The 21,343-nt window shown below is 37.3% G+C and overlaps 2 protein-coding genes across 5 annotated transcripts; one reads left to right on the forward strand and one right to left on the reverse strand.

The window, feature by feature from the left end:
* Positions 1 to 6,951: 6,951 nt before the first annotated feature.
* On the forward strand, positions 6,952 to 12,768 carry LOC131327003 (uncharacterized). The gene is made up of 5 exons (XM_058359945.1): positions 6,952 to 6,998; positions 7,033 to 7,173; positions 9,074 to 9,246; positions 11,162 to 11,357; positions 12,323 to 12,768. The coding sequence occupies exons 2-5, from the start codon at positions 7,089 to 7,091 to the stop codon at positions 12,553 to 12,555; spliced, it is 687 nt and encodes a 228-aa protein (XP_058215928.1). The 5' UTR covers positions 6,952 to 6,998; positions 7,033 to 7,088; the 3' UTR covers positions 12,556 to 12,768.
* Positions 12,769 to 14,090: 1,322 nt separating this feature from the next.
* LOC131325660 (serine/arginine-rich splicing factor RS2Z33-like) lies at positions 14,091 to 20,510 on the reverse strand. 4 transcript variants are annotated; one of them, XM_058358021.1, is made up of 7 exons: positions 20,417 to 20,510; positions 18,530 to 18,656; positions 17,631 to 17,670; positions 17,409 to 17,504; positions 16,875 to 17,062; positions 16,681 to 16,758; positions 14,091 to 14,799 (listed from the first exon to the last, which is right to left on the reverse strand). In XM_058358021.1, exons 2-7 carry the CDS (start codon positions 18,634 to 18,636, stop codon positions 14,328 to 14,330), a joined length of 981 nt encoding a protein of 326 aa, XP_058214004.1. In that variant the 5' UTR covers positions 18,637 to 18,656; positions 20,417 to 20,510; the 3' UTR covers positions 14,091 to 14,327. The 4 variants fall into 4 exon arrangements, with proteins under 4 accessions (XP_058214004.1, XP_058214003.1, XP_058214005.1 ...); XM_058358020.1 differs by having other exon boundaries at positions 18,530 to 18,694; positions 20,417 to 20,487; XM_058358022.1 differs by lacking the exon at positions 20,417 to 20,510 and adding an exon at positions 18,742 to 18,804.
* Positions 20,511 to 21,343: the final 833 nt, after the last annotated feature.

Consider the following 21,343-nt stretch of genomic DNA (forward strand, 5'->3'; position numbering starts at 1 on the left):
AATTTGGGGTTGACATTGGATGGTGAAAATTCTAGAGCAATCGTAGTTTTAGGGTGTCCATAGAATATATGGTTGAATTCTTCTGAAAAAAAAAAAAAAAAAACTCTTTGCTTCAATAGAACTTTCATGACCTTGAGGTCAGAGGTGGCTCTACATGGATGGTTCCATGGTCAACTGAACACCCAAAACAATTTTTTTTTTGTTTAGAATACATAATTTTTTGTCTAACCTTACTTTGAACACCCAACTCAAATGTCAATGCAATTGTAATAGTTTTGAACAATGTTTTCAAATCGGGATACGTATTGTGTATCTTTTTTTTCACTTGGATATTCGTATCGAGATACGTATCATGTATCTTGAAATACGTTTGCTGGAAGAGTAAGAGTTTCTGTTATGTAGTTAGACAACATTTTTGGAAGAGGGAGAATACTAAAGACAAGAGTGGGGAAAAAGAGTATTTGTATTGCACTAGAACTTGAAATTTTTTTTGGCTTGGTACAAAATGGTTAGAATTCATCCCTATTTGTACTACTCCATGGAAGACTCTAGTATAAAGATATTTTCATATAAGATAAATTTTGAGATAATTCTAGAATTACACATGAGACAAATTCAAAAAAAAAAAAACTCTAGATATTTCACAAGAATATTCTAGAGCGCTAAATATTTTAGAGTTTCTAAAAACTAGATATTTATATCTTTTTCGATTATATCTATCATATTTAGGTTTTGTCAATTGGAGCTTTGTCAAAATTCTAAATTTATTTTATGTTTTAACAACGTTAATCATAATTACAATATAATTAAGAAGTAGATACACTTAATAACACCAACAAACTATGCTTATATTTAAAAAATTTAAGATGCAAAATTTCAAATCTCTCAACAGAAGCCTATTACATTAAGGCTCTATGTTATATTTGTCAGGAAAAAAAAAGTAAGACAAAATACAATCGAAGTATGATTCTTTCTTTTATACAAAACTTACATTGAGGTTGAATTTCTATTAAAGGGTTTAAAAGATGCCATAATTAGATCAAACGGCTTAGATTAATGCATTTAGGATTTCGCTTCTTGAAATAAGGTTCGACTTTTTTTGAATAAGTAATCGTAGGATACGTACAGAATAGGATACGTGTATAAATCGTAAGATACGTGATCGTATCGTATGATTTTTATACAAAAAATATACATGATGGGATACGCATCCTTCTCCAAAAGAGACGATACAAATCGTAAGATACGTATCATATATTGTAAGTTTTTAACAACTATGGTCTTGAACACCTAACCCAAAACCAATTAAACACTCCATACCCACTTACAACCCATCAATCCAAGTAATTCATATTTGAATACTCAACAGAGTACCTCAAATACAACACACAATCATAATAAAAAAAAAAAAAAAGAGAAAAAGAAAGAAGAATCTATAGGGGTAAGTATTATGTTATACATTCTCTCTCCATCTATATTGTTGATGGCTTAAATGTGTTAATTTTGCATTTATGACAATAACTATATATTTTTTTGTTTAGTTAGCTTATAGAATTATAGATAAAAGCTTTAAAAAATTCAACTGCATTGCAAAATTCCTTTTAACTTTCTAATATTTCTTCGAATTAAGACTACGATAAAATATCTCATCATGTCATCTTAAAAAATAACATATTTTTTAGAAGGTCTACCCAACATACTCGCTACAATTTTATTCAAAGGGAATTTAGTAGATTAATACGCTAGTTAAACGTTGATACAAAATATGAAAACTCGTCTAAGGCAACTGTAAAAAATTATACCTCCTCATTCTTGAAACACTGTCTAGTACGCAATACGACAACTTCAAAAAAAAACTTTTTTTTTTGTAAAAAGTTTTTTTTTGTAAAAAACATAGTATATATTTTAGTTCTCATTTTGTCTCGTAGTTATTTTTTTTTTAGAATAGAAGCTATGTTTTTTTACCGCACTATTTATACTAATTTATGAAATTTTGTACATATATTATTGGTTAATAAATTAGCTAGTAGAGTTAAGGTAATTTTTGAACACCCTACCACAAATTCCTGGAGCCGCCAGTGCTTGAGGTTGGACCTTCAATTAAAGTCCTTTGGTCATATGAGAAGTGACGCCCTACCCCTCGGAGTTCCTGGTAGTGGTCAACTGGTAACGAAGAGGTAAGTCAGGGGTGGTCCCACATAATTTAGTGAAGTGTAAGTTGTGTGCTATAAATAATAGATCGCTAATATACCTTGTATAAGGCCATTTAAAGCTATGCGGACGCCAAAGTCCATTGGAACTTCACAGTTAAGCATACTTGTCTTGGAGCCATTTAAGGATGGGTGATCTCACCAGAAAGTCTAAGGGGGATTGGCGTTCAAAACGGACAATATTGTATAGGGTGGAAGCGGAATAATGAAATCCACTAATTTTCTTGAGTTTCGGTTTATTTCTTTTGGTCTTACGTTGTTTCTAGTTGTTTCAGCAGATGTTTCGGTTTTGTTTTTCATGGGGGTGTTTTGGTTGGCTCCTCCTCGCCTTGCTTTGAGTTTGGTTCTTGGGTGACGTTTCACCGGTGTGCCCGTAATAAGTTAAATCTTTGTAATTTTTTCAAAGATTTAATAAAAAAATTACTGATAATTAAAGAAATTAATGAATCCACTAATCAAAAGGAAATTATAATAAAAACGATAATGCATTTAGGGGGTGCACAAAGAAAGTTGACGCTGCATTTTGGGGGTGTTAGGGAGTTCTATTTATTTTAAAAAGATTTTACCAAGTAGGAGGGAAAAAATTACTACAGACAAAAAACGTTGTAAAAAATTGAATAAGCAACTAGTAATCACTAGGAACCGACCCGACCATGCGCATCTTATACATACATGTGTATTTTTTACTAAGATCATATGTAACAGTACTCGTGTATATAAATCTCTATGTGAATATGTTTTTTCAATAAGATCGATCAATCTTGATTTTCCGTATATTCAGATAATGGCTGGGAGGTCGAAGAGAGATCTCCAAATGAACAATTGAATCAACAATGCACTTGGGCTGGAAAAACAGTGAAAACTAATGCAGGAAAAGAATGAGAATGAGTTAGAAATGATCATGGAAGGAGTTAGCAGAGTCATTTTTTGTTAAATCAGAAAAGATTAAAAATAGTGTAAATGGATTTTGGCACTCTTTTTTTTTTAATTTACCGCCAGCACTTTTCTTTTTCTCTTATTCATGTGAATATTTAGAACTTACCCTTCTATGTATGTAACATCATTCATATAAAAGGGGTAAAATTGTAAATTCTCATAGATAACATAAATACGTATAAATAAAAACCAAAAAAGGAGTGCAGGTATGAAGTAACCCCAAACTTTCTTGAGAGAACACGGCAAATCCCTTTTTGCAAATTGGCATAGGTGGCCGGAGTACTGGTCACGGCCCATGATCCCTTCACATGTGGTCCTTCAACGCGGCCCGTGGCTTATGATGCCGCTTCCTTCGTGGCTTACGTGCACCCTTGCTGGACGGCAACGGATGCGCGTATTGGAAGGGGTTTTCATTTTGATAATTCCCCGGCGGATTATAGGAACAAACGATAAGAAAACCCAGTTCGTTGTTGCAAGTGACATTACCACAACCTACGGCTTTGGTGGTGCTCCAAACAAGTTGGGTGTAATGCCCACACATGCATTTCGACCTCTCTGGTTGACACTTGCAAGCCATCTTGATATGATCGTAGTTGGCCTCCTCATCGATCCATATCTACTGGGACGAAGTCAGAAATTTGTCCCAAATGAATTTAGTAATTTGGAGAATTTTTTTTTTGGTGAAAAGAAGGCATTAATTCAACATTTTTAGTTTGAATTTGGAGTACCTTTTTCAATTCGTGAAAATTTCAAAAATGATAAAGAAAAACTAAGTCAACGAGAAATGTTCATAATCTTTTTCCGCTTGACGAGAGAAATATAGGAAGTTTAAATTTTTTATTTTTTTTTAGTAAAAGTTGGAAAATATGTGCAACAAAAACGAAAATAAGCCAAGCTTTCACGTAATATATTGAAAAATTAACAATAGGGGAAACAACAGCTAAAAGCTAAATGCAGTATAACACAAAACGAAGCGTATTACAAATGCACTACCATTGCACAATATGCGGAATAAATGCGGACCCGGGGACTCTGCCAAGCAGGTCCTGTCGAGCACATTTGGACCGTCCATCTCGACAATCAATAGTTTAGATATGTTTTTTATTTTTTATTATCGGTAAAAAATATCAAACATATCTTAACCATTCATTACGAAAATGGACGATCCGAATGCGCTCAGCAGGATGCTTGGCAGCATCTCTCAATCCGACAAATGAGGGGCCCTTACATATGAAGAAAGCATATGTTTAACCGATACGAGCATTGGTTTGAACTACACATGTCTAAAGTGATCAAATATGCAGTGTTTGGTTAAAGTATCTACTATCTACGAGATGATTTAAACATGCCTCAGATAAATAATCACACAAGGTGTGAGATATAAAATGTTATGGGGTGTGGTATACAGGGATGGAGCTAGCTATGGTTGCATTTTAATATTTCCTCTAGGATTTTACGAAATGAGAACAATTTTTTGATTTGTATGAATACAAGAATTTTTTTTTTTTTTTTTGGGGTCAAATTCCGGCACCACCCAGAACAAAATCTTGACTTCCCTAATTAATCACTATTGCCGGTAGGATTGTCTATCTAGTGAGACATTATTAATTGGATTATTAATGGGAAATTATAATGCCACGACACTTTTGTCTAGTGCCACGACAATTATACATCTGTGACCAAAGTATTCCATCCCCACCCCTCCCCCCCCCCCACTCTCTCTATCTCTCCGAAAGTTTCTCACGGCACTTTCAATTTCTCTCTCTGGTGCAGAGTGCCCAAGAAACCCATTTCTCAATCATCAGCTTCTCTCACATCTTTCTTTACAAACCCATTATCACTGACGAAGGAAAATCAAAAACCCCATCCTCAGAGAATTGAAAGAACATGAAGTATAGACCTTTTATTTTTTGAACGGGAGGAAGAGACTTGAAGGAGTAAATTAGAACAGATTGTTTGAAGAGATTTGAAGGGAAATTGAAAACCCCGTTTTCCTCTCTTTTTTCACATTTCTCTCATTCTAATATTTCTTGGACTTTTGCATGGTGTTCCCTTTTATTTTTGTGTAAAATAATATACCTTGACAATAGCTAGAAAATCATGTGATTGCTGATGAGTTCAAAGATGTTAGCTCCATCCTAAGATCAGTGACGTGCGGCCGTTCGAGTCATTGTGGACCACAAAAAGGGGTCTTTAATTTTGATAGATCAAGATGAACGGGGTAGAGATCCTAAACTTGCAAAGCAGCCAAGAACAAATTGGAGAGAGAGATCAGCGGATTAAAAGAGGAAAGTAATAGAGAGCTCAGACAAGATGAAAAAGCAAACAACGAGAACTGGGAAAAGGTTTCTTTGCAAACAAGGAGAGAAGTGGAAAAGATTAAAGTGAGGGCAAGATAGTCAGACTACACAAAAGGTCATGGCAGTAGAAATCTGAGTTGTGGCATTAGGGCTGCCCTTATTAATTTATCTCTTCCCTAATTAATCTCATCAAACAGACAAGTGTCACAAGTCCAAATTGCACAAAACTTGGGAGGGCTATTCAATTTTCAGGTGAAATACTTCTAACGTATATTTAATTGAATAAATTCTAATAAAAAAAAAAGGTCAATACCTACACACCTGCGTCACCTGGGTTGGCGTTCTCTCGTCGTACTGCTCTCACAAGTTATTCTCCCCATACGGCCCGTGAGAGTGGTGATGGGGGTTACACTCATTGATGCTCTGGTCCGCCCAGTGCTGCGCGTATTGGGCGAGCTTTCCGTCCCATTGCAGGGACGGAACGCCCTTCTTACGACGGATATTGTTGTGGGCATTGACGTACTCCTGCGCTTCGGACGACAAGCGTTGGCTTTGCCGTTGGTTCGAGATTAGATTTCGAATGGGGTTGTGAGTGGGTTGGCCTCGTTCTACACTCGATTCAACGCCGACGAGTTGGCCGTGGAGGAAGGTGGAGATGATGATCAAGGCTTTGAGAAACGGAGGAATTGACATGTATTGTTGTTTTTTGTTCTTGACTTGTTCTGTAGGTTTTCTTGGTGGCCACTTTCGTAGCCTTGGAATAGGCTTAATGTGGAGGGGAGAGGAGAAAGCGCGAGATCTCTATTTTCTTCATTAATGCCCTTGGGACGTTGTCGAGTGGACAATTTATATAAGTTATATAAAACAGTTTTTATTAGTAACTGTGAAGAAAATAGTGGCATTAATGATCTCAAGAATTGAAGTCTCTATACCCATTCTATCCTAAGTCCTAACTCAAGCTCGTTAATGTACCAAAGGGCTTGTAGTGCAGCGGTTACCTCGAGCCTCGAGATTCGAGACTTGTCACAAAATGTTTGCTCATTTTCTATAATCAGCCACAATTTGACAAACTACCAATTTTACCTTTTTCACTTTTAAACTGAAGTACTCATTTCCACTTTTGAAGGTTAATTTGGAAATTGGTACATTTTCAAAGGCTATGATTCTGGCTCATTAAATTGGAATTTTCCGTAGTAAGCAAAAATTGGGACGGATGGAGTAAAACATTTTACTATGGGAAAAAGTTTTACGGAGGTGAATTATGCGCGTCCAAAAGTATTTTGGATGATCCGGATTTTAAAAGAACTTTTCCGGAGAAGAGTTTTAAACTCTTTTTTGGAAATTTTTTTTAAAGATCCAGACCATTAATTACTGAAATTGATTGATAAGATTTGCTGCTTCCGTGAACAACTTATTCACGGCTCTTTCCTGAATCTTCTACTACTATTATTCATACCATACGAATACGAATACGATGCGTACTGCACACCCCTGCGTATCATATCCGCCACGACAGTTAGAAAGAGCGCGCGAACCGATCAACGACTTTCCTCTCTCTCTCTCTCTCTCTCTCTCTCTCTGTCTCACTCTCTCTCTCCTCATTTCTTCACGCAGACGCGACGGAGCTCTCGAAATTCCCCATATGTTGTCGCGGCGTCGGTTGAATCCTCCTAGGGCTTTCCATCCCTTTCTCCTGTGTTTCGTCCTTTTTCTTAGCTGGTTTCCTGGTAACTCTTATTGAATTTTATACAGATATTTCAATTTGTGTGTGTGTGTAAAGATTTGTTTTATGTAGCTGGTACTAATTCGACAATCAAGTTCTTGCATATGAATGCAAATTTTCTCATTTGATTGCCCTTTAAAGTTTAATTGTTTTTTTATTTATTAGGGTTAGTACAAAGTAAATTAGTGGTAGTCGCTTCAAGGCGGAGCTAGCATTTCAATACGATGGGGCCGAAGTACACTGGATGTAAAAGAGCCGAGCCGAGCTTTGTGGTCTTTGAGCTCGACTCGTTTGCTAAACGAGCCTTAAACTCGAGCCGAGCCTGGCTAATTTGCTTTAACGAGCCGAGCTTTTGAGTGTCGAATCCAGCTCGTTTAATAAACGAGCCCAAAACTCAAGCTTGAACTCAGCTTGATTACTATGTGGTGCCTTAACGAGCCGAGACACGAGCTGCTCGCGGGCAGCTTGGTTCATTTGCAGCCCAAGGCCGAACTAGTGGATAAGTTCTAAGATGACGTACTTTGTGTGTATCTCTTGTATTCTAGAATAATACTAACCCATATACTGATATGAAAATGATTTTGGTAGTTGGCACTTCATATTTTTATAACCACACTCCAATAGACAAATAATGGAGTGGTGTCATCAGAAAGTGGAGTGGCAATCAATAACCTGACCTGATGCAATAATAAGTACTATAAGAAATTATTTCGTTATTATCTAACATTCACATGACAATGTGAGATTACTTGAAATTTGTCTAGATCAAACCAAACTTATACGGATTAGACTATAGATTAATTATATAGAAAATACTCAAGATTATAGTAACAAGTATTACTAGAAAAATTCAAACTTTGGATGGGTCCAGCCCCCCTCCGGCTTGTTGAACTATGAAGAGGTGATTTGGATCAATCATAGTTGGTTAATTGGCTTGAGAGTAAAAGTGATCATAGTTGAAGCTAGGTGAAATTTATCAGGCCCAGGTGTCCTACTGTTGTTTTATTGGATTGAAATGTGGGATCATAGATGGCAAGTGCAAGACTCTGTAGAGAGAGAGAGAGAGAGAGAGAGAGAGAGAGAGAGAGAGAGTTGTGATGTGGTTCATTTCTCATAAAGACTGAGGGAATACAAAACGGAATAGTGTAAAATTGCATGAGAAAGGAAGCCCTTTTTGAGATTATTTGTACTCTCTGCGACAACACTGAGCCCATAAGGAAATGCAAATATGAAGGCTCATTCTTAAATTGGGATATAAAGTGGTGTTAGTGTCAAACTTACCTTGAAGATATCAAGAATCTTGTCTATCAAGTATCAACTGTCAGAAGTTAAAGTCTTTATCTATCGCGGTCATGTAACTGGTCTAATATGCTGCCAGGGTTTTCCTTTTCTGCAGATTTGTCAGAAAACATGTTTGGAAAAAGCTGATCTAAAATGGGCCGCTTACTTAATCTGGTTGTGTTGTATGTGTTAGGCAAATCTTTATTACTCCTTGTGTTTGTTATATCGACTTTCGGTAATAGGGAGGTGGTATATGTGGTAAATCCATCTGATGCTGTGCTAAGAAATGATTTACTTATGCTTCTGTTTGATCTGGTGTCCATTTGGTCATAGTTCAGCATCATGCTCTCATAATTCTCACTTTTTCATTCAATTAGCTTGAATATGAATCAAGATAGGCTATTGTCACAAGGTTGTTTGGTGGAAGAGTATCCTGTCTCAATTGGTTGATATTTAGAACTATATTTCCACGTCCATGTTCCTTGAGCGTTGGCATCATCTTAGAGAATAGTTTGACATACAACACATGAATATTTGATAGTGTGGTAATTAGCATTACCAGAAGTCTAGTTGGTGGGATTTTATGATGTTACATTTTTGTTTGTTTCTTTCCCCTTTTGCAGGATCTATATTGTCAGCAGTTGTAACGCTTGATTCCATAGAGATTTTCAAAACGCATGAATGGCTAGCCAAACCAACAGTTTACTTTCAGTGTAAAGGGGAGAACAAGTCCGTTTTGCCAGATGTAAAGGAGAAACACGTCGCTTATACCTTCAAGGGTGAAGAATCTTGGCAGGTTTGTAATGAGTTCTGATGAGGAATTTTCTCATTTCATGTGCTTTGATTAAAAAGTTGCTGGAAATATATCAACTGCTTCTTGTCACAATCTAGTACAAATCTAAAAAAAACTTGATTTGTCAAAGTCATATTAGTACTTGATCCTTTCTCCAGACAAACTAGTGACTCCATTAGTTTCTTGTTTTTTTCCCACTCCTACAGGATCCATAACAAGTATAACTACCGACAAAAGTGTGTGAGCCAAAAGTCCCTTGAAAATACAAGTGTGAAGAGGTAGAATAGTTCTCAGGGTTGGCCCTGACTTTTTGAGTGCCTGAATCAAACTTAAAAATGGAGCCTTGTGCAAAAAAATATGAAGTAGATAAATCAACTTCTCAAAAACAAATAAAACTATGCAAGTATTCAATAAGAAAGAACTCTAAAAGTTTGACTCACTACCAAGGCTACCATCATGTTTTTAAAAAGTCTAATAAAACAGAATAAATTTTCTTTTAGGTTGTTGCTCATATAATGTTTGGGATATATATTTCGTTTTCCAAAATACGATATAATGTAAATGCTATGGTTCAGTCATATTGTTTGATAAATACAGTCCCTTTTTTTGAAAGGTTTTGGTCCGAACCCCATTAGAGCAAACAGAAAATGATCACTACGAAAAAAGAAGGAAAATTAATGCCCTTAGCATGATTTGAATCACTAATCAAAAGCTTTTTTTAACAGCATCGCTAATCAAAAGCTGCAAGCAACAAGTACAGCACAGGGCGGCTCCACCCTTTGGGGTGGGTTATCAAATGAACACCCAAAATGTTTTTTTCTTGAATTTTTGGTTGTAGTAATTGTGTTTTAGGCTTTCTTTGAAAACTTAACCCTATATTTTGAACACCCATCAATTTAGTTAATTCATAATTGAACACCTAATACATTAACAAACAAGGTACATATTTCTAATGAAAAAAAACTAAAAGCAAAATAGAGAGAAAAAGAATAATATATTGGTTTCAGTATCGTGCTTTGGCTATCTCTTTGAAAGAAAGTCGGCTCTACATCTCCAAAGAGGAGATAATATGTCCAAAAAGATCTGTGCATGCCAACCTATTCGCCACAATTGCCCTAAAAGAGTATTGTTAGATTTGTCGGCCAGCTTAATCGTGCTTGGCTCAAAATGCAAAATTTCATCAACAATAGCCGTAAAAGCTTATGTACTTTTTATGTTTTCTAACAGCACTATTCTTACTACTGTGTAAAATGGTGTGTATATACGACTGGTTAAAAAAGCTAATAGAATCAAGGTAATTCTTGAACACCCTTTAGGAAATTTGTGGAGCCACCACTGAGCCTGACCAAACATTTTATTGCTTAACTTGTGATAAAGTGAGATAGATATTACCTCTGTACAAGCCGCCTGGTAAGGGGCCTTTTTTGCAAAAAATTGGTGGCCTAAAGCGACATTACCGGCCGCTTTATCTCAGGGCCAGCGGTGATAGTTCTTAATGTACCTGCATTAGTAATTGAAGTTTCTGTTTTTGATGTTTTACTTCTAATTTTGAGAGAGTTGGGTGAGTGTTTCTCTATAGCTGAGTTTCCAGTAGAGCCTATTCATCCAGTGTATGCTTCTGTTATCATCTGCTGACAGCATAATCTGTGCCTTAGCTGTTGCAGTTATTAGATTTCATAGACGAGTCTGATAGCTACTGCTATAAGGTTAAGTGTGGATAATTCATATGAAAAGAAGCTAATGTTGTTGAATTTGTGATCATTTCTGTTATCATCTGCTGACAGCATAATCTGTGCCTTAGCTGTTGCAGTTTTTAGATTTCATAGACGAGTCTGATAGCTACTGCTATAAGGTTAAGTATGGATAATTCATATGAAAAGAAGCTAATGATGTTGAATTTGTGATCATATGTTTTCAGCCCTTGACAGATTTTCCAAATAAAAAATGCAAGAGATGTGGGTTCTACGAAAAAGACTTCTTTAAATCTGATGAATTTGATGAGTGGGAGTTTTGCCCTTCTGATTTTACTGAACCTGATGGAAGATATACCCATTTCACGGACAAGGAATTCAATGCTACTTTTTTGTGTTCCGAGTGTGTGAGCCATGGAATCGGTAAGTGTTCTTAAAACTTTTCTACGATTTTGTGGCTGGTTATTGAAGATGAACTAATTGCATTGCCCCATGTAAAAATTGAATTATCATTTCTAGTTCATTGACTCCTTTTCGTTTGTGCAACAAAATCAAACCCTATGGGTCCAAAAATGGAATTAGTCATCATTGGCATCCAAATGGCCCAGCAATTTCTATGGACGGTTGAATATACTGTTGTTTCTGTGAAACGAAGTGGTTGTGTATTGGTAATCTGTCTAGGAGTCATGTAACTAAGGAAAGTACCGGTTTGCTCAATACCCACATGTCATTTGATGGGATTTCGGCGTCAGAGCCTAATTTGATGATCATATTGGGAAAGAATTGGTCTTCAAATTGCATCAGGTGAATCAAGTCACTACTGAATCATGACATCTTTTTATGTTGTCCAGCTGGTGGTGAAATTTGTCTTGTGGAATGGGTCTCAGTTTATAGAAGGAAAATGGAAGGTCATGAGAGTAGGTTAGGTTGGATCAGTTTTGGGTTCTCGTTAAATGACTATGTTAACTGGTTACACTATTAATGTGGCTTTACTTGGTGGTGGCTTCATTCACGACAGAAACATCTACTAGGAATGAAATGCGAAAATTTAGTACTGCTGTGGCTTTACTTGGTGGTGGCTTCATTCAAGACTGAAACATCTACCCCGGAAGAAATACACAAATCAAGTAGTACTGTGATACGGTAGTCAATATGACATCCAAACATGTCCCCAACCTTTAAGATCATGTCCTTGTTCATATTTCTTGGGCAGTATATTTGATATTAAATGATCAAAAACCGTGCATTGAACTGAGAAGTCGAGAAATCCTTAATGCATCTTTTGACCTCACGTCTGCATTGGTGCCTTTGTTTCCCCATCCGTGCACTTGTTTATTACTTGCATGTTTAGTTTGTATGTCTGACCATTCTTTTTTCATGTTCTGTAGATTCTAACCATCCCTCTGGCTCACACAATGGAGGGAAAGGAATGCATTGGGTTCTAATTTTAACACTCAGCATTTTGGTTTCGGTTGTCTCCATTGTTGGATCGGTCACTGCATACAAGTTTTGGCAGAAGAGACAGAGGGAAAAAGAGCAGGCCCGGTTTCTAAAGCTCTTCGAGGAAGTGGATGACATTGACGATGAATTGGGCCTTGGGCCTTTGAATGGCATAATCTAACGATCACACCTCTTATACAGTTATACTTCCGCAACCAAAAGCTCTTTGTATAGTTCGCACATAAACGATTGTATGTATGTTTTTGTGATTCAAGTAGCGTAGACAAAAGAAAAGTGGTATAGAAAAGGGTGATTCGCATGTACTAGATTAGAGGTCTTGGAGGGATAATAGTTGAAAGTTGACAGTAAAATGGAAATCTCACAGGTATTGGGTGATTTGGTGGGAATGCTGAAATGATAAAACCCAGCTCCAGGATCTGCTAACATGATGTAAGGCTCTAGCTATTTTCCCAATTTAAGAGGTCTCCTGTACCGTACCGGAGACCGGGGGTAGCACGTGCCACCCCGCCCCCCTTAAAAGATACATCAAACTGCCATAACTTTGATGTTTATCTTCTGGATTATGTTCAACCCCTTCCCGAGATACTCGTATGGTGTCATTACGATATGGCGACGATTTCTTCATCTGATACCATCCAAATACATCTTGTTAATAGGTGAACAAACAGGTTCAGGAGCGAGTAAAAAAAATTCCCTCTTTGCTGCGCATAGGTGCACTGTCATAATCATCAATGGCGTAAGAAGTAAGATGGTTCTAGATGAACTTTAGCAGGTTAGACTCAGAAAAGTGGGAGGGGCTTCTCTCGATCGTTCCGTCCATTGTAGTCCCATCTCTGTGATCATCTGATGATTCGAACCCCTTCATGAGATCCATGAACAGATTATTCAAACAAAACAAAAAAATGATCACACAACCCATAATCGATCTTTTTCTTACAAAAATGGACAAAAGGTAGGATTTTGGCACCGAATCATTTCCTGTTTTAAGAGAAAAACCAAATTTGATCACGTGGCTACCCCCATGTCGGATCATATTTTTGCACGGACAACCTACTCATCGAGCTTTACGCATTGAATGGAAAAGTTTGAATTACCAAGATGGCCAGACATGTCGGATCATATTTTAGAATGGATAAGCTATTCATCGGGATGCAGATAAAAAACACCTACTCATTGGGCATTACACATTGAACGGGACGGATCAAATTACCATGGCCGCCTCGCATGCACCCAGAATTCAACAGTCAGTCAAGTCTCTTAAAGAAACTAGTGAGTTTGAAACAAATCAACTTCTGGGATGCCAAAATGAGTGCATCTTATGGCAGAGAAAGTGGCTTAAATATGAATGGAAGGCCTGCGGGTCTCGAGCTTGAAAACAGAATCAAAATAGAATTATTTTGATTGCACAACACTCATACAAAAGACTATCAGACATCGATGGCAATGTGATACACACACTTGCCTGGAAATTCCAGACAAATGTGTTTCAATCATTTATATTATCAGTTCACCACCGGAAAGTTTTAACCGTTCGGGTCACTATTATGGACCCAGAATAGATCTCAATTTGGGTCACAGTAGGACCTTCAGGTCAATCAAATATTAGTAGCTATGTAGGCATCTTACCCAAGTTGTGTATCCACATACAGGGTGAACCTACTTCAACCCGACACGGCTGTAAAGGCGCATTCCAAATTACTGATCAAGTAGAAGAACCTGATTATTTCATCACCATGGGACAGCTAATTAATCATCACATCGTCACAGATAACATAAGCGTAAAACTATAAAAAACAAACCAACCTACAAGAATATTGAAATCAAAATTCACAATATGCGCTCTCCAGATTATTCAAGTCTTACAACACCAGAAAACAGAGCAAAATGGGGGTCGCATCGCAAGTTTCACTGCAAAAGCTTAACGTACACGAATTAAGGGGATTCACTCCCTCTTGGGGAACGGCGGTTATCATCGTCATCGTCTTCATCACCATCAACAGGGCTGTGGTCATCCCGAGGGCTAGGGCTGCGGCTGTGGCCGTGGCCATTAGCTTCAGATGGGCTATGATACCTTCCAGCAGCAGCCGGACTATTATCCCGTTCAGGACTCTCATACCTCTCACCATCAGGACTCTCTCTTTCAGGGCTCTGATACCCCCCAGCAGCAGCAGGACTATCCCTTTCAGGGCTTCCGCTATTTGCTCGGGGGCTCTCACTTGCTAGCCTCTCTCCATTAGGAGAAGGGCTATTCCTCTCTCCGCTGACAACATCTTCCACCTCCTCAGGTGTTGGGCTGCGCTTCCTTGCTTTTGAAGGAGGTGGAGTTCCCCTACTCGGCTCAGGGCTTCTACTGTAGCTCCTTGGTCGTTTCTCTCCATGTTCCCTTCGTGGAGATCGTGATTGGCTGACAACAAAATGTAACTGTTTAAATAAATAGGTTGGAATTTTTTGAGAAAATATGCCATATCAAGATATTATTGCGGACAAATTGGTAATCACATAATTCATAATTATAATCCGATAGCACAATCATGTGTGTGATACTTTTTATCAAAAGCTATTGACGATTGACTCTAACTAATATTGAGCACGCGCTAGTCTATACCTATATGAAAAGTAAAGCTATTGACGATTGATTCTAACCAAAATTGAGCACGCACTAGTCTATACCTATATTAAAAGAGGGAGTTGCAAGCAGCTCTTGGTAGTTGCAAGGAATCTATACCTATATTAAAAGAGGTAGTTGCAAGCAGTTCTTGGACACCACCTTTTCACTTGCTGAAATTACGTCTGTGACCATTGTTTTCCTAAATTACAACCGTACCCAAGTTCCAAACAAATGAAACAGCACAACCACCCCTTTCTTCCTCATATATACCTACCGAATTCATATCCAATTGGCTAATGGAATGACCGCTCAAAACTTTGCAGCAAGCAGAAGTTCTTGGCGCCCTTGCAAAGAAATTTGTGCCCCTCGCCGACTAAGCGCTTCAAGTTGTGATTTCGAGTCAGCCGAGAGAAGGCGGTGCCTAACTTTACACCCTCCTCTTCCTAAGTTATTACCCAAACACCCTACAGCCACAAAATAACGTACGTCGTCTCTAGCCACCATTTTTTGTTCATCAGGCTTCTAGACTTTGCACTGCATGTTGGACATTTATTACTCGGGACCCGTAAAATGCATTCAAATTTGATGTTTAGTTTGTTTAACATGTACTTATTGAGAGAACACGTAGGGATCACTATTGAAGTTTAAGCCACAATATCATATAAAAATACCAGAGCCCAAGGTATTTTACTCGGCGAACACTATAACTGACCGATTAAAAGTTTAAACATGATAAATACCAAAAGTCGTATTAATGATGGAGCAATTCTGGCCACTGAAATATTTTATATGCTACTGTATGGGGGAAAAATATGAAAGATATGGTTGAACATTGACATTAATAGGAAAGATTGACAGTTATAATCAACAGAAATAGTACCATAAAACCTATAATAGATTGTTTGGCAAAAAGCCTTCCAAAACATGGAGTCAACTAACGAAGGTGATTGGGCAATTTTGATACATACACAAATGAAGCTTATCAATGATAAAGTTGTGAATCTCTATGATTACTTGTTTATCATCAACATATATTAATGTGTGTCTAATGTCTTCAATAAGAATCTGTTAATGAGTAATCTTGACAAAAAAATTAATTTGATAGAAGATTTTGCCAATATATGACAACCAACATTGAGCACGTGCTCAATGCTAGTATATTAAAAAGAGGAACTCCTCCCTCGTTAAATGAAACCGATAACATAGTTGTTAGACCATCTCCGACCCTCACTCAAACTATTACTCAAGCTTGAGTAAAAACGTAATTTGATATGAAGCACTCCAATGGAAAAACTCAATTTTAAGCATAAGTACTTTATTAAGGGCAGAATTGTGAATTTGGAAGACAGAAAATGGCCTTCAGAAGATGAGTGCCACTTGATTCCAGTAGAACTCAATCTGGTATAGGTTTAAGTCAAGAAGTGGAGGGAACAGATGAGGGAGGATTACAAATATTTGAGTTTGAGCACATATTTAAGGGTTGGAGATGCTCTTACAGCAAGAAGGGTTCCAAACAATATGTAGTTATTTAGAAATGGTTATACTCATCCCGTAAAAACATCATCATGAACCATTCACTTGCCTCTTTCAAGTTTCGACTACAAAGCGCAAAATATAGGCAGTGGACATGATAACTAAACCTATCATAAACACTGCACCAAAGAGGTAAAAACTAACCTGTAGCTACGGCTTCGACTGTAGCTTCGACTTCTACCGCGACGAGGAGAGGGCGATCGTGAGTAACTCCGTCCACGTCTGTAATACGACCAAATTATTAATTCACTAAATGACTGAAAGCGATGACAAGGTACTAATCTAAAATGCTATACAATAAGTAACATAAGAAGAAGAATCAGAAAATCCTCAAGTACTTGAGCTTTTTGGGACTATTCTGGCAATTTCTCTCTATGTGGCCCCTATCACCACAGCGGTAACATTTGTTCTTCCAGTCTCCAGCTTTGCAATCTCGAGCCCAGTGACCGTCAAGGCCGCAGTTGAAACACCTTCCAGATCCAGGAGGAGGACCTCTGCCCAGATATTCTCTTGAACCGCGTGGCACCTACATTAAAAGGATCAGTTACGCGCAGTTTCATTACATAAGTATGACAAAATCACCAAAAGTCCAAGCTTACAAGGTAACACCAACATAGACATAGCTCACAGACTAGAGAATTGCCACATACCAGTCATGAACTAGAGGTAAAAGATAATGGTTTTGATAACAACAAAACCATAAATAAAGGGGGAACATTTATGACATCAATCCCATCATCCAAGAAGTGAAAATAAAGATTTATGAAGCACAAAAAAACACACCAAAAAATCAAGCACATTGAAAAGATTATGACCTGATACTGATGCGAACTTCAAAAGCATAAAGAAAAAGCCATGTAGTTCCAACTTACTCCCTTTGCAAATTCAACAACGATGTGAGTTCCATCAAATCTCCTCCCATTCAATCCATATCTTGCATCATCAGCATCTCGGGGGTCACTAAATTCCTGTTGAAAGAAGTTGAGGGCAAGCAAAAACAAAAGAAGGAAACCCAACATTCTCCAAACATTAAGAAAGCTATGTCCTTAAGTACAATCAAAAGCAATAAGTTAGAGTCAAGGGCTTGTACATACAACAAAGGCATAGTCGTGCTTCATATCCACATCTCGTACTCTGCGGAAATGGTTGCCAAAACAGTAAGGCCATCATTAAGTACTGAAGTGTATGACACTTCGCCCCTCAAGACGAACTAAACACCAGTTTGAGATTGTTGCCAATTCCATAAAAACACGCAATAAGACTACAGAAAGAATCGTCAAAGTCTCCTAGACATTCGGCAAGAAATTCCACCAGGACCACCCTCCCACCATTGACCACCAGGTTAGGGAAACGCCCAGAAACCTTCAACAAGATCATTCAAGTTATAAAAAGGACACCTGAGGGTGCAATATTCCTTCAGAGATAACATGATGAAAACTTCACATAAATCCAAGCACAAAAAAAAACTAGCTTGGCTTGGCAAATGACTAAATGTCTCCAACATGTAATACTAGGCAACCATGCACCAGTGCAGCAGTTTTGGATTAAACAGTGACTGATGTCAAAATATCATGAGCCATAAAATCCATGAATTAATGACCCATGTACCACCTTATGCTGGTATTTGACACTCAAAGGCCTCAAGACATGTGAATTATTTGATTCATACAAACGGAAGAAAAGGATAGTTTGCTGGCAAAAATACTTCTTCATATTCCACTCCATAGTTTCAAAACACTCCTTTTTATGGGTTTTTGGTGGAAGTATGTAATATTCTGAAGTAATTACATTTACACCCCCAAAATAAAAATGAAAGGAAGAAGGGTTGTTATGCTACGATCCATGCAGGATTTACTAAAACTAGTAAAAAAAAGTAAGGTACATAAACAAATGACAACAGGTTTCAAACGAGAGAAAAGTATATTATCAAGTAGCAAACAATGAGTAATTTCAGCTAACACCACCTGAAAGTCGAAGTGATATATTTGCTTACCTCCCATATCTGCTGAAGAGCCCCTCCAAGTCACGCGAACGCGTCCTTGAAGACAAGTGACCAACATAAAGACGAGTGTTACCATGTCGATCATCATAACGAGGCATTTTCAATCCACAACAATATCCTGTTACCAGCAACAATAACAAGTATCAATCACGTAACCTGAAAATGACTCCAAAATTAAGTTTGCCAAAAACATCAGTACTCACAAAATAACTAGGTGTGCACAACGCCCAAAGAGGTTCGGTTACTGGATTTCAAGGTTATGTAGAAATCTATGAATAGTTTTAGCAATTTCATTGACACAAAAAACAAACATCAGTCCACAAAGTGGTTATTATCTACCAGACTACCACCACTTAAAGAGCTCACAAAAATGGATTACAAATACCTACAAAATAGCTAACAAAACAAACAAAAACAGTCTCAAAACGCGAAGCCAAATTGATCGAGAGAAAAATACTGTCTCAGAACAAACTGGACCATTTGTTTGAGGCAACCAAGTTTTTAACCTCAAATAGATTCACAGTGATATATATGTTGATCTAGGGATTAAACTGGTCCGGTTTAGTTCTAACCGTGACTCTTATGAAACCAATAAGCCAAACCAAAACTATCCGCAAATATCCGCTTTTATATTTTTTCGGAAACGTAACCAGACTACTAAACCAAAGAACCAACCCACATAAGACAGTTCAATCTGGCTCGGATCGCTTTAGCGGTTTATTCAGCTTTCAAATACGCCCCTAAGCAGAACATTTCTATAACACAAAGCCAATCAAGAGTCAATAACTAAAGGCTCATATTCAAGTAAGTCATTCCCCCAACAAATAATCTTCAAAAGGAGCTAATTATCAAGGGAATCACAGACTTACAACGCATGTGCGAGTGGAAATGCTCAAATCCTAGAATCTTCAAGGGAGGTTGGGCAAAAAATATGATTTTACCTAACTAACATCTTCAACATTAGCAGGGATATTAACCACAAAAGCCATTATCAAAAAATACTCTCGAACAGCAACTAGAATAACTAAATGCTTCGTGATTCATATCTGATATCTCTGTCTTTAGTGAACTTTTTTAGAACTTTGTCAAGTATTTGCTAAGAAGTAAGAACTGAAGTAATCCAGAAAAAAAATCCAAACCAATTCACTTAAAAGAACAATAAATACAAAATTAAAATTTGAAAACTAAATATGTCAAGTCAAAGTTGTCTAATTTTGGTATTCTTAGTAAAGTTTTTATAAATTTGTGTCATTTTGTTTGCTTTTAAAGCGTGTAAGGAGTACATGTACCAAAAAACAAAGAAATTGGTAAAAATCTACGAGAAAACAGAACGAAAGACCAACAACCTATATAAATTCATCTAACGAACTAATTTTTCAAAAACACATCAAGCGGAACTCCTATTTGAGTATTTGGAGCCCAATTACACGTTATGTAGCTTGATCACCAAGATTAAGGATCAAAATCACCCTCAGAGTACACCAATCAAGAAACATACTCCCTCAATCTCAAAATGTTTTTCCAGTCAGCAAAAACGAGAACTTATAAATAATAGAGTTTTTTCTTTCAAGAAAAATTCAAAATTTTACTAGATATATCAGTGTCCGTGAGTTACGAAAAAAGTGAGAATTTTTTTAAGTCCTCGATTTGCAGACGGGATAAATATTTTAGGATGGAGGTAGTGACACTGATATTCGTATACACATGCACATGCACATCTATGACACAGCAATCCATAAACATATTCACAAATTCACATCGATAAATTGGTACAGAGAGAGAAATTTGAGATTGAAATAGCAAAATTAAGAGGCGCATAATCTCTAATAAACCCTAGTTGAATCAATTATGCGCCCAATTACGACATGAACAACGTACCTTAGGAGTTAGTATCCCTCTATCGCGAGTCTGATAGATAACCCTAGCTTTCTGACGAGAGAGATGAAAAACACGAGTACGCTGTATCCGTTTATATACTCGACAAACCGACAATTTCGACGGTCTAGATGAAATATCGCTGTATCCTACGGTTGCAGCTTCACGATAAATGGGCCGGGCCGGATAGTTTATAAAATGGTGGGTTGCCGTGTTGATGGCCCAATGGTCTGATTAAGCACGAGTCCAGCCCAAATGTTCAAAGGAAATTTTGATGATTTGAAGTGCATTTTAATTCGGATCAAAAAAAAAAAAAAAGTGCATTTTAATTTGTTACAAATGTTCTAAATCATTACCTGTAAAATTGAAGCCAAACATTTAAGAAAAATTATCAATAGAGTCTATTGGACATAAACTATATTATGGGAAACTATGAGGATATGTGAACGTAGGAGCGCCAGTAAGGTTGCAAACGAGCCGAATTGAGTTGAGTTTTAGAAAGTTCAAGTTCGTTCTTTAAGTTTTTAAATGAACTTGATTTGAGCTCGAGCTCAATGAAATTTGCTGAGCTTGTCTAGATTTGACTCAAACTCGAACTTATTCACAAGCCATAATGAGTAAAAATATTCGATATTTATGCTCTCATATAGATCTCGAATTGCATACAAAATTTTAATTTTGTCCATAATTAAGATCATACAGATATAAAGTATATAAAAACATATTGAAATTTCAAGTTTATAGTAGTACTTTTTGGGTACCATAGCCCATTGAAACTTCGTAGTTAAGTGTGCTCACCCTAAGAAGTCTAATGGGATTTAGTGTTCAAAGCGGACAATATTGAACAGGGTGAGAGTTGGTCGTTATATAGCCTGCACCAACCGGAAATGTGAGACAGAATCTTGACCCCACCCGAGGACGTGTGTTCCT

This window comes from Rhododendron vialii, chromosome 5a (assembly GCF_030253575.1).
Source record: "Rhododendron vialii isolate Sample 1 chromosome 5a, ASM3025357v1".
NCBI classification, from domain to species: domain Eukaryota; kingdom Viridiplantae; phylum Streptophyta; class Magnoliopsida; order Ericales; family Ericaceae; genus Rhododendron; species Rhododendron vialii.

Coding starts and splice junctions, on each gene's coding strand:
- LOC131325660 (XM_058358021.1), bottom strand. CDS start 18,636: ATGCCTCGTTATGATGATCGACATGGTAACACTCGTCTTTATGTTGGT. Junction 17,671..18,529: donor CTCTTCAGCAGATATGGGAG/GTAAGCAAATAT, acceptor CCATTTCCGCAG/AGTACGAGATGTGGATATGA. Junction 14,800..16,680: donor AGTCGAAGCCGTAGCTACAG/GTTAGTTTTTAC, acceptor TTTTGTTGTCAG/CCAATCACGATCTCCACGAA.
- LOC131327003 (XM_058359945.1), top strand. CDS start 7,089: ATGTTGTCGCGGCGTCGGTTGAATCCTCCTAGGGCTTTCCATCCCTTT. Junction 7,174..9,073: donor TTTTCTTAGCTGGTTTCCTG/GTAACTCTTATT, acceptor CCCCTTTTGCAG/GATCTATATTGTCAGCAGTT. Junction 11,358..12,322: donor GTGTGTGAGCCATGGAATCG/GTAAGTGTTCTT, acceptor CATGTTCTGTAG/ATTCTAACCATCCCTCTGGC.